General features: G+C 50.2%; 3 protein-coding genes across 3 annotated transcripts, besides 8 other annotated features; all 3 read left to right on the top strand.

The window, feature by feature from the left end:
* Positions 1 to 1,570: 1,570 nt before the first annotated feature.
* On the top strand, positions 1,571 to 2,597 carry ACLA_011790 (uncharacterized protein; the record flags this gene model as incomplete). Its single annotated transcript, XM_001274177.1, has 4 exons — positions 1,571 to 1,700; positions 1,784 to 1,890; positions 1,951 to 1,991; positions 2,084 to 2,597. 4 exons carry the CDS (start codon positions 1,571 to 1,573, stop codon positions 2,595 to 2,597), a joined length of 792 nt encoding a protein of 263 aa, XP_001274178.1.
* Positions 2,598 to 2,858: 261 nt separating this feature from the next.
* Positions 2,859 to 2,889: a microsatellite.
* Positions 2,890 to 2,934: 45 nt separating this feature from the next.
* Positions 2,935 to 3,132, top strand: ACLA_011780 (uncharacterized protein; the record flags this gene model as incomplete). Its single annotated transcript, XM_001274176.1, has 1 exon — positions 2,935 to 3,132. The coding sequence occupies one exon, from the start codon at positions 2,935 to 2,937 to the stop codon at positions 3,130 to 3,132; it is 198 nt and encodes a 65-aa protein (XP_001274177.1).
* Positions 2,942 to 2,976: a microsatellite.
* Positions 2,943 to 2,974: a microsatellite.
* A 3,141-nt stretch (positions 3,133 to 6,273) lies between the features above and the next one.
* Positions 6,274 to 6,333: a microsatellite.
* Positions 6,334 to 6,955: 622 nt separating this feature from the next.
* Positions 6,956 to 6,990: a microsatellite.
* Positions 6,957 to 6,990: a microsatellite.
* A 319-nt stretch (positions 6,991 to 7,309) lies between these two features.
* ACLA_011770 (uncharacterized protein) lies at positions 7,310 to 9,378 on the top strand (the record flags this gene model as incomplete). The annotated part of the gene is made up of 2 exons (XM_001274175.1): positions 7,310 to 9,146; positions 9,203 to 9,378. 2 exons carry the CDS (start codon positions 7,310 to 7,312, stop codon positions 9,376 to 9,378), a joined length of 2,013 nt encoding a protein of 670 aa, XP_001274176.1.
* Positions 8,521 to 8,549: a microsatellite.
* Positions 9,379 to 10,283: 905 nt separating the features above from the next.
* Positions 10,284 to 10,304: a microsatellite.
* Between the last annotated feature and the right edge of the window lie 472 nt (positions 10,305 to 10,776).

Here is a 10,776-nt window from a genome sequence, read left to right as displayed (position 1 = left end):
CGTCTCTCTCGCATCATTGCTCCCACTTTCATTCTTTGTCTGCAACTAACTACGACTATTATTAGGAGTATGGGTCTATACTGCTACACTGCATGTTCCTGACACGCAGTTCAAACGAGTTCCCTCAACTCGTTCCTCCCCTGTCTCGATTTCTGCTGCTATGGGTATCACCGGTGTGCTTCTAGGTTTCACAATCCCTGATCAGCCACGCTTCACAGATTTTGTGATCTCAGAATACCACAGCCCACTATCAGTCATACTGGCTTAGTGGGAGGAATTACCTGGCTATCATCCGCCCTCTAGTCGTCTCGGCTTCTCCCCGGAAGATTAGCCCCGTCCGCAATAGTACGTTCTCAACAATTAACGATACTGACTGTCGTAATGGAACAAGATGTCAGCCTTAGGCCAAGCAGAGAAATCCTGTGCCTACAACTGCATATTCCAAAGTTGATCGGTTCTCGGTGTTGTTTTTGGAATTCGGAGAAGCCTAGTGCGCATGGATATATTTTGCTCTCTACAGTAGGACGGTGTTTGAGACACAGAAGAGATGCTTGAGCACCTAGGTTTGAGGGAGCCGGGAGCTACTCCGTATACTCCACAGAAAAGGGTGACGTTCAATCGAACAATTAAATGCTTCCATGAAGCTTTGACTCGAGTCCTTTGGATTCTGTAGTAGAGTGTCAACTATTCAGCCTTGCCGAGATCAGTGCACATGAGTACGTCATGTCTGATGTTTGTCATGTTTGCAATCACTGATCGTCATGTTCCTGGAACAGCCTCATCCTGACCACCGTCCTTCAGTTTGTTCCTGTCCCATCCGATTTTTTGCAGTTGTTCATCGAAAGTCATGCTCCTGGGCATCTGCCCAGTGTAGACTTTGTTATCAGTTATTTTCGAAGCTTTACCCATCGTGATATCCAGTGTAGATGTGTCTTTCGCAAAACTCTCCTGAAGCCTTCTATCTTATCTCCATTCCTCAATGCACAGACGATTGCAGGAATTTCAAAATTAGCTTCAAATGGCACCTCGGGGCGCCGATAAACGCGTAAATCTCGCGGTCGCTAGGATAATCCCTCCTATCTTACTAGGGGCCTTTGCTTATGCTAGCTATGCGATCACGAAACCCCTTTGCAGTCAGTCACTCTGTCCCCCAGTTTCATCACTATCAGAGCAATGTTAACGCGCAGTTGAGCGGCAGTCGACTACCTCCTTCATCCCGCTCGCCATTATGACCGCAAGCCCCGGACTGGCGCTGGCATCGCCATCCTGGTCGTCTATTACGTCCTCATCATTCCGGTATTGATCACATATCTCCGACTGTTGTATAACGTGGTATTCAACCCGGGCTATCTACCACGGGGTAAGCCGTCTTCCCGAGATCAGGAAGGCGACCAGAAGTCGGGCTCCCGTCATCGCAAGCATCGTGGACGGAAAAGCGGGCACCAAGAACCCCGGTCCACAGAGAAAGCGGATCGGCCCGACGAAGATGTTGAAAGAGGGCTGGAGTACAATGCCGGAGCAAAGGCATATCCGCTGGATGCAGAAGGATTAGAGAGCTTCTACACGAAAGATGTCTTTGTTTGTCAGCCAGACGGAAGACCGGCGTATTGCTCCACGTGCTGTCAGTTTAAAACGGATCGAGCGCACCACTGTCGAGAAGTCGACCGCTGTGTGCGCAAAATGGACCATTTTTGTCCTTGGTAAGTGGATTTTCTGGAGGATTTCCCCCGTGCTCGTTACGGTCGAATCCAGGCTAATACCAATCGAAGGGTGGGTGGTGTAGTTTCAGAGACATCCTTCAAGTTTTTCATCCAATTCATCGTGTATGCGATGCTTTACTGTATATTCGTCCTCATTGTATTCGCGATATACACCGCGGAGTTGAAACGGGTGAGTAAGACTTCGCTAATTCGAAAATTTCGCATGATTGACGAAATGTTGCCATGGTAGGACGGAAAGACTAATGCACATTGGATTGTTGGCATTGCATTGTGAGTATATCTCCAACTCGATCAAGAATGAGCTCCTAACCATCATCTAGGAGCGCGTTATTTGGCTTTTTCTCTTTTGGAATGACCTTAAGCTCTGTACAACTTGCCACCTACAATCTGACGACAATTGAAAACCTGAACCGTCGCTCTGCAGTCTGGTCGCTGGCAATCCGCGTGCCGAGCCACATTCTCAGCAACCTCAGCCCAGATTCCCGGTGGGCACCGACCTTCCGCACCATCACCTATCCTCTCCCTCCTCCGCCTCCTCCTGAATCAGAGGTTGCGCGAGAGTTCCCAGTAGGAGAACAGCACGTCTTCGCCATCCTGCAGACCCTGCCAGGGGAGAACCCGTTCGACCTCGGGAGTCCCCTTAAGAACCTACAGCAGGTGATGGGCTACTCGTTCCTGGATTGGCTGCTCCCACTTAAGCATAGCCCCTGTGCTGACCACAGCAATCGCGAAAGTGCTTTTGCGTTGGGACCGGTCGTGTCGAGGTTAAAGAAAGAGGCTGGCCTAGAGCCCCCTGCAGCGGCGGAGACTCTAGCGGGCACCGAGCGAAGATCTAGACATGAACGGAAACACGGGAAGCATAGACGACGTAATTGAAATACCTACCTTGACTATTACCAATTTATTTTTAATATCCCCAACAACGGGTGCTCTGAGGCCCATGTGTCTGACAAGGTTGGTCAAACTCTGTTATGATGATACGAATGTCTACACTTATGATGATTACCTGTGGACACATGCAAGCTGATAGTAATTCATAATGCATAAGAAACAAGCATCGCTAATCAATGCAGTCAAAGCAACGCTATCTATCCCTCTCACTCTCTATCTAGTTATACAATGATGCATCGGCACACCAAGAAAAAAAAACAAAAAAAAAAAAAACAAAGGGAAGGTAAATAGTATATTAATGGAGACAGTTAGGAAAGCAAACATGGTCAAAGCAGAAGCAGAAGCAGAAGCAGAAGAAGAAGAAAACAAGAACAAAGACACAAACACTGTACAGTATGGATACAATAGAACCCAGCTCACGAGCATCACCAGTCGTCACAATGGACCGAACAAGCGCCTAAACATCAGAGCAGGAATAGCACCTTCCATGATTGCAGTTGGTGCAAATGCCATCACTTAGGGCCGGATTGTTTGATTCGCCACAGCCGCAGCACTTCCACCAGCCTCTCATGGAAGGTCGGGCCATTTGATGGATAGCATGGCAGTCTGCATGTCGTGCTCTGGGTGCTGAGGAGGGCATGATGGCAGCGTGGTAGTTGTAGCTGCTACGCTGCTGAAGTGGGTGTGGTGCCGTCCTTTGGCATCGATGGGGCCGCGGAGGTGGTGATGTACGTGCTGCAGTCTGGGTTGGGTGCGACATGGCAGTGGTAGGGTAGGGAGTACGGAGCTGAGAAGACATGCTTTCGAAAGTACTGCTGAACGAATATTTGGGATTAGATATCAACGAGCTTGCAGAGAAAGACGCAGTTACTGTATGGTAGATGCCGCTGGAGTTGAGGAGCTTGCTTTATATCGATGGGGAAGCCTGAGAAGGGATTGAGAGATATCGACGATTCAACCTGCCACGACCATGCTATATATGCTACTTCCATCCCCCCCCCCGTGGAGCCCATACTCGAGCGCACCGGTGACGATATGCAGACTCAAGAGACCACTCCCTGGGCTACCGAGCACCAGTGAAGCGAATTTTGCCGTACGGGGGTGAAAAGGAAACGAAGCGAACGGATGGCGATGCGTAACCGTATTGTGGCTTGAGCCCGGGAATCGAGACAGACGATGCCCCGGCATGAGCGACGAAGACCTTCTGACTCGGTGTACCGAATTTTGAGATTTAAGGGTCGCATGCTGCCGCATGCCGGAGCAGAAGATCTTCGCATCAATGGGCATCTGGACTGGAAGTCTGGATAGCTGCCTGAACAAGATCGCGGATGTAGGGTGAAACAGGCATCGACGCAGGAGCTCTCAAATGGGGCTTGTTTCGAGGACTGAGTGAAGCAGAAGGATTTTTGCCCGGATTGACAGGCCTTCAGACGGCCAGTGGCGCAGCGATCGTTCTTCATGGTGCACCTACAAAATTATATACCTGTTATTATCGCAATGGCGACACGGATGCCGTCAACCTTCATGAGGATGAAGAGTGAAAGGCGGCTGTTGAGGATTTTCGCATGGAGTCTTTGAACCTGGCAACAATTAGCCGATGGAGAATGGACCCTTTCTAGGTAACAAAAAAAGCTTCAACTCTGAAGAGAAGCCGAATAGAGATCGACGACAAGGATTCGGTCAGTCGAATGCGCCCTGCCTGATACGGCATCAAGGGCAGGTCATGAATAACCGCATCATCACCGCAACAAACACTAGCTTGATTGATCGCCTGGTGCAAAACGTCAATACCCTGAAGATTCAGCCAGTCGTCAGTCCTTCAGGAATAAATCGCGCAACGCTTTGTTTTCGTTTTGCCCGTCTGGTGAAGAGCAGATGATCATTCGTGGCGTCTCCGAGCCACGAACGAGGCCATTCAAAGACGGATCGAGGAGCTCAGAGCTTGGACACAAGGATCTCGATAATTGACCGTCTGCACCAAGGGCCTTGGCCTGATGACATGACTGAAATACCAAGTGCGGCAATGCCTAGCGTAGTCGATCCAGGAGTACTCCGTGCTATAACATTCTGACCGAACCCTTTGCGCTGTCAGGAATGGGGCAAAAAGACCTGGGCTTGGCTGTAGGGTCAAGAGGATGACATTGTCGGACGCACAGGGTCGTCAGGATGTAGGTATAACCCAGAAAGAGATGAAAGTAGAAGGCCTCATAGGGGAAGATGGAGGTGCTCGTCAGTTCAAGTTGCTACTGTGAACAATGGAAATAAGAGAGAGGGATTTCACAGTGTTCTCAAAGGGACTGGGGAGGGGGTTTTATGGAGGGTCGTAATAACCTGCGAAAAAGGCCGACGTTGTGTGATCGCCAGCCCAACCAAAGAGCCCGACTCTCCAGATAAAATCGTGATTGAAGCACTCTCATTCCAGATTTTCTATTCAACCGGATGGACGATCTAACAACTGTTTCTTGAAATCCTCCAGTCTCCTAAAAACTTCATCATAATCGCCCGGAGATACAGCGCCATTCCAGCCCATATACACTCCTATTTCGTCGATCACCCGTGCTTCCTTCTCGACGTCCCTCTCCCACTTGGCATACTGTTGATTCTGTCCATCCAAGTCATCTTTGGTGTAGTGTCAAGGACATGGTTCACTTGGACTGCCATGTTCATCTTCCCCAACCAACTGTCTCCATACATCATCCCTCACGACATCAGCAAGAACTTAGCTTTTGAACAAGTAGCTTACCATCATTAAATGTCAACCCAATCAGACCTAGTACTGATTGTAAGGTTTCCTGATGCCGACATGCACGAAGCAAGTCGGGACCTATCGTCTTTGCAGACTTGCGTCCTCTGTCGGGGAGCAACCACCAGGCCCATTGTATATACCCTGCTAGCAATCTCGAGGAAACCCCCAGAATTTATCCAGACAGGCTAGTTCCCGCTGGACTAACGCATTCATAGTGCTCTTCGTACTCGACCTCATCCATACATGTGTGGTGTCATAAGAGATCTTACAAGGACCTCTGGTCACATTGAATTCTCCCCTTCTACCATCGGACCATGCTCGCCCCGTTGTCGGTCCGATCGCAAAGATATCGTCAATTTTGATATTCTTGGAGTTTGAGACATCTTGGCAACGGTATGATGAACCGTGAAATGGAAACTTTGCCCTCTTGCCTTGAAGAAGTTAGTACGCGAATCAGAACCGAAGGGCTCTTTTCACGCATATTGCATTGTTGCCATTCCGACGCAGTAGTGTAGTCACCTGGTCCTGCATTGGGATTCGGGATCTTCTGAACCAGCTCTAGCCCATCCTCCATGGTGACCAGTCACTGTTGAGAAAAAGACGCAGAATGCTGATGGTTGTACAGGAATAATCCAAAGTATCATCAGCTGATGAGTCATGTTGAGGACGAGCAATGGAATGGATCAAATGCTCCTTGAAATCTCAGAGACTTCTGATTTCCACTCCACTCAGGGAGTTGGGTGGAGATGTAGTGTTGTTGGAGGTGAGGATGGGAAAGTCACCTGATGTTGTAGCAATTGAGTTGCGGGAAACACGGATGGGCGAAGATCCATCGATGGAACACACATGGGGCAGTGGAAGGACATCCATGGGTCAGAAATGGAGATGGTAATGGGTTCAATATCAATATTATTATTGACATTGACATTGACATTGACATTGACATTGACACTGACATTGACACTGACACTGACAACTCGACATACTCCGTAGTAGTAGCATCTTAATCGTGGACCTTATCCACCACCTCTTAACAGTTCTTGATTGGCTGCAGACGGATTGCCCGATTACGATGATGACGAAACAGCGAAAGTGAAGCCATCCCCACTATTATTTGCGTCACAGCAGTTATGAATGTTTTAAGATACATTTTCATATTATTAATAATATTTATGTTCATTTAATACAATTGAAACAGCCTCAACCTTATTATTATTATTATGGAAGACTCCATTCCACCAGCAGCATCATTAATCAATGGTACTGGGGACGTAGTCGCAGCTATCTTCACTTGCCTCCAGTAGTCAGTCCACCAGGTCTCCTTTCATTTTACTTCCAGTCAACAAATAAATAATAGATAGCCATCGCCATCCTCATTGTGAGGCTTCTCCGTGCCAGCAAACGTCAGATCCTCCCTTATTTGATGTCTAAGTAAGTAGTGCTGGATCGAGTCAATCGACAATCCCCACATTTCTCTGCTTTGCGCCTTAAGAGTTAAGACAGCTTGAAATCGAGGCTAACCGTAAAGCGCTTCCGTTCTTCTTTAGTATTATTATTATTCCCCATTTTTCTTCTTCTCTTTTGCCCCTCTGCCGCCTCATCATCATCATCATCATCATCAACATCATCATCTGCATTCGTCTTCGCCTCGTGCGTGTTGGCCCGGTGCCCGAGTCATTGTTTCCTCTGGAACGAGATTTCTGGCCCTGTTGAGCAGCCTCATTTACTAATTTTATCCACCCTTCCTTCTACCCTCTTCGATCACTCTGAATACTTTCATTTTTCCTTGCTTCTCGTAAGCTTTTCTTTACTACGACCCCTCGTGCACACTAGATTGTGTCAGTCTTCTCCCTCCTCTCAGTCATTCCATCTCCTATCAACGACAGAATCAATCTTCAACCCGTTACATCCACAAACAAAGCAACGCAAACACTCCCCTTTCAGAGTCATCATGGACCCTTCTGTGCGTTACCGGCCTGGGTCGCCGAGCGGCCACCGCATGGTTGATCCCATGCGTGCCTCGACCGGAACGGTGCCATTAAGCTCTTCTTACGGCCTCTACGAATCATCCGCTAGCCGTCTGGGATACACTGGTTATCCTTCAGATGTCCCATACATGGGTGGCTACACTCCTCGAATGTCGCACGAGCCCAGACTCGAGGTCCAGCCCATTTCTTCTACCACATACCGCGATCCCGGCCACTCCACCAAGTTGAGGACCGAATATGCAATCCGCCCGAGACCGCGCAGTAGTACCACTTCCGCTGCAGATACCCATCATAGCCCCGCGCGGCTCGGCGTGCCTTCTCCCGTCAGTCGACACTCCCCCGTCGTCGCCACGAGCCACCGCCGGTCACCGAGTCCTCTACCAAACCACGGCCCCTACCTCGTTCCCGCATCCTCTTCTCGCCACGGTCGGCATCACAGTCGATATTACCCGATGGACTACGCGAGTGATACCGGTCGGATTGAGCCGCACGACCGACGAATGAAAATCCGAATGAGCCATGGGGGCCACCGAGACTACGATCACGGTCACCGTCCGCGCTATCCAGCTCCAGGAGGCTTCCGGAAAGGGGAGGACATCGATGACTACGATGCTTACTCTTACACGAACCCCAGAGAGCAGTTCGAGAAGGAATCGGTTGCCCGGTTGAATCATGGCCGATCGGCCTATAGCAGCAGGGAGAGGCCGCTGAGCCTGACTGGGCCTGACGACCCTCAACTGCTTCCAAGGAAGGACCCTCGAGCCCTGGGCCCCCCACCCTCGCATAGAGGGTTCGACAAGGTTGATCGTGACGCGAGATCCCGGCAGTCAGGATATGGATCTGTCGGCAGCGATGTGGATCAAAGGGAACCACGGCGCATGTCCTGGCAACAGAGAAGACCGGTCTCGGTGCATCAGGACTACGAAGATGGGCATCTTCCCCACCGAGATGACTACGAAGGCCGTCACCATAATACTCGCAGTCGGCGGCATGACGATGACCAGAGTAGCCGAAAATCCTACGAGGAAAGAGTGCCCAAGAGACTTACCAGCTCTGCTGACTCTGTGGCGGCCGCACCGGCAACGGGGCTTGGGACTGCTGTTCTTGCTACGGGCTATGGGGACGATCTTGATTATGACCTCACGCCTCGAAGCGACCGCCACCGCTCCCATGACCACGGCCATGATCACCACGACCATGATCGTCATCGGCGCCGTCATCGATCACGGAGACCATCGAGACGGAGAACCGAGAGTGAATCCGATGGTTACACATCCGACGAGGACTTAAAGAACTACCGTCGGGAGCCCTCAGCAGTTCGACGACGCCCTGGAGCCTCCGACTCATCCTCAACTGGTAGCAAAGACCAAGAGTTACAGCACCTGACTGTGGAAAGGGCCCATCGGCGCCGATCGTCGCACTCGCGGCACCGCGGAGAGAACGGGTCGTCGAGAAGAGAGACAAGCTCACGAGGATCAGGCAGCAGCCAGGAAGATCTCAAGCAGACCCCTCAGAAGGACTCCGATGTGCCACCAAAGGGGATCCTGAAGAAGCCGCGAGAGAAGTTTCCTGAAGAACCCAATCCAATCCGGGAAGGAGTAGCACCGTTGAAAGATGCGGGCAAGAAAGGAATCCCGCCCGGGGCGCGATGGACTAAGATCGACCGGCGACTGGTCAATCCAGCGGCGCTGGAGGCCGGTAATGAGCGCTATGAGGAGCGACCCGAGTATGTGATTGTCCTGCGGGTGCTGAGCAAGGAGGAGATCCAGGCGTACGCCGTCAAGACGCAGGAGATCCGAGGTATGGCTATTTCGTACAAGATACAGATAGTTTGCAGCAACTAACAATGAGCGCAGATGCCCGCTACCAGGAATATCTACGAGAACGGCGCAAACGCAGAGAGGAGGACCGCCTCCATGGTCGCAGGGATGGCAGTTCCAGCGACGACGAAGATGAAGATGATGAGCCACCCCGTCGACTTGAGGGACCGACGGCCGCAGGTCAATTGACCGCGGAGCCTAACCGGGCATGAGCTTCCCGTCATTTCTTGTTTAATTGTTTGAGATATGGGATGATGGCATGATTTTTACATTGGACTGGATGAGAACTTTCTGCCACCGAATGCCTTTGGGGGGGTTTGAAAAAAGTATTGAAAACAGCAATACCTATATCTAGATATGACGAAACAATCTGGCTTAGGTGGAGGTTGCATTCTTGAATACCAGAAACTCCTTCTAGCTGAAATGCGCCGCGGGTTGACGATCGCAAGCCAGGATAGACACACCGTCGCAAGTCATGGATGGTGTCCACTGCCAGTGTCAACGTCCCAATCCCGTCCAGTCCGCCTGCCGTGCGTCAGTTGCCTGTAGTCGACTGTAGTAGTAGGTAGTTAGGTACCGGACTAGCCACCTAGCCTGCCTACTAACTAAGGTACCTAATCTTCACCATCCCACACCTGGCCAATCCGCTCATGCACGAAGCAAACATTCGTACCCTTCTCATGACTCTCCCATGCATTCCCGGCCACCTCGGAATTGATTATTAGCGCAGCACTCACAATGAGGGTGGGGGAGAGAGTCATCTCAGGTAAGTGCGTAGATGGTGAGTGGTGAGTGGTGAGTGTTACACAGCGTAGAAAAGAGGGAGAAGAAGGGAATAAAAAAAGAACAAGAAAAAGAAAAAAAAAGAGAGGGAGAGAAACATTGACCTTGGATCATCAACTTCAAGGACGAAGCTGTGTTCCCCCGTTGTGCGAGATGCCCAGTTCTACTCGCCGGTCATTTTTAGCTCTGTGCAACGGGATGAATACTGAGTGGACTCTGTAGGTTGGCACCTCACTCTCTCTACTGTATGGTATCTATAGTAGGAGCTGAGTAGGGGGAGGTTTAGGTTCTCTCTCTTATCCGTGTGTCGACTGGCGACTCATTCGGACACTACTTTTTTTTTTTTTTTTTTTTTGTTCTGCCTCTCTTTTGATGGCTTGTTACACAAGACATCTGTCTCATCTCTTTGACAGGCGGTGGCATTGCTGTCTACCTTTCATGCCTGGTGTCTGACTACTCTGTCCTGACTGTCCTGTCACATGTCCTTTCTTCCTGCAGTGCAGTGTTCGCAGGAAAATCGAGAGGACGGAGAGAGAGGGCGACAGAAAAAGAAAAAAAAAATGAGAGAGAGAGCACAAGGGAAAAGCGAAGAGCACAGCCAACAGAATAGTGGATTTCCGCTGCTTGTTGGAGTCTGGACTACGCCATGCAGTAGCGGATATTACGCTGAGGCACCTTGCGGTAAAGTGTTAGATAGGAGAGACTAGGTAGAGACTAAGGAACGCAAAGGACAAGATAGATATAAATGATAGACTAGAAGGAAGTGAGGATGTGGACGACTGGACGAAGGTTGGATGGATGCGATGAACTTGGAAACTTCGGCTTGG

This window comes from Aspergillus clavatus, genomic scaffold (assembly GCF_000002715.2).
Source record: "Aspergillus clavatus NRRL 1 1099423829795 genomic scaffold, whole genome shotgun sequence".
In the NCBI taxonomy this organism is placed as follows: domain Eukaryota; kingdom Fungi; phylum Ascomycota; class Eurotiomycetes; order Eurotiales; family Aspergillaceae; genus Aspergillus; species Aspergillus clavatus.
This window is presented reverse-complemented; position numbering and strand designations above follow the sequence as displayed.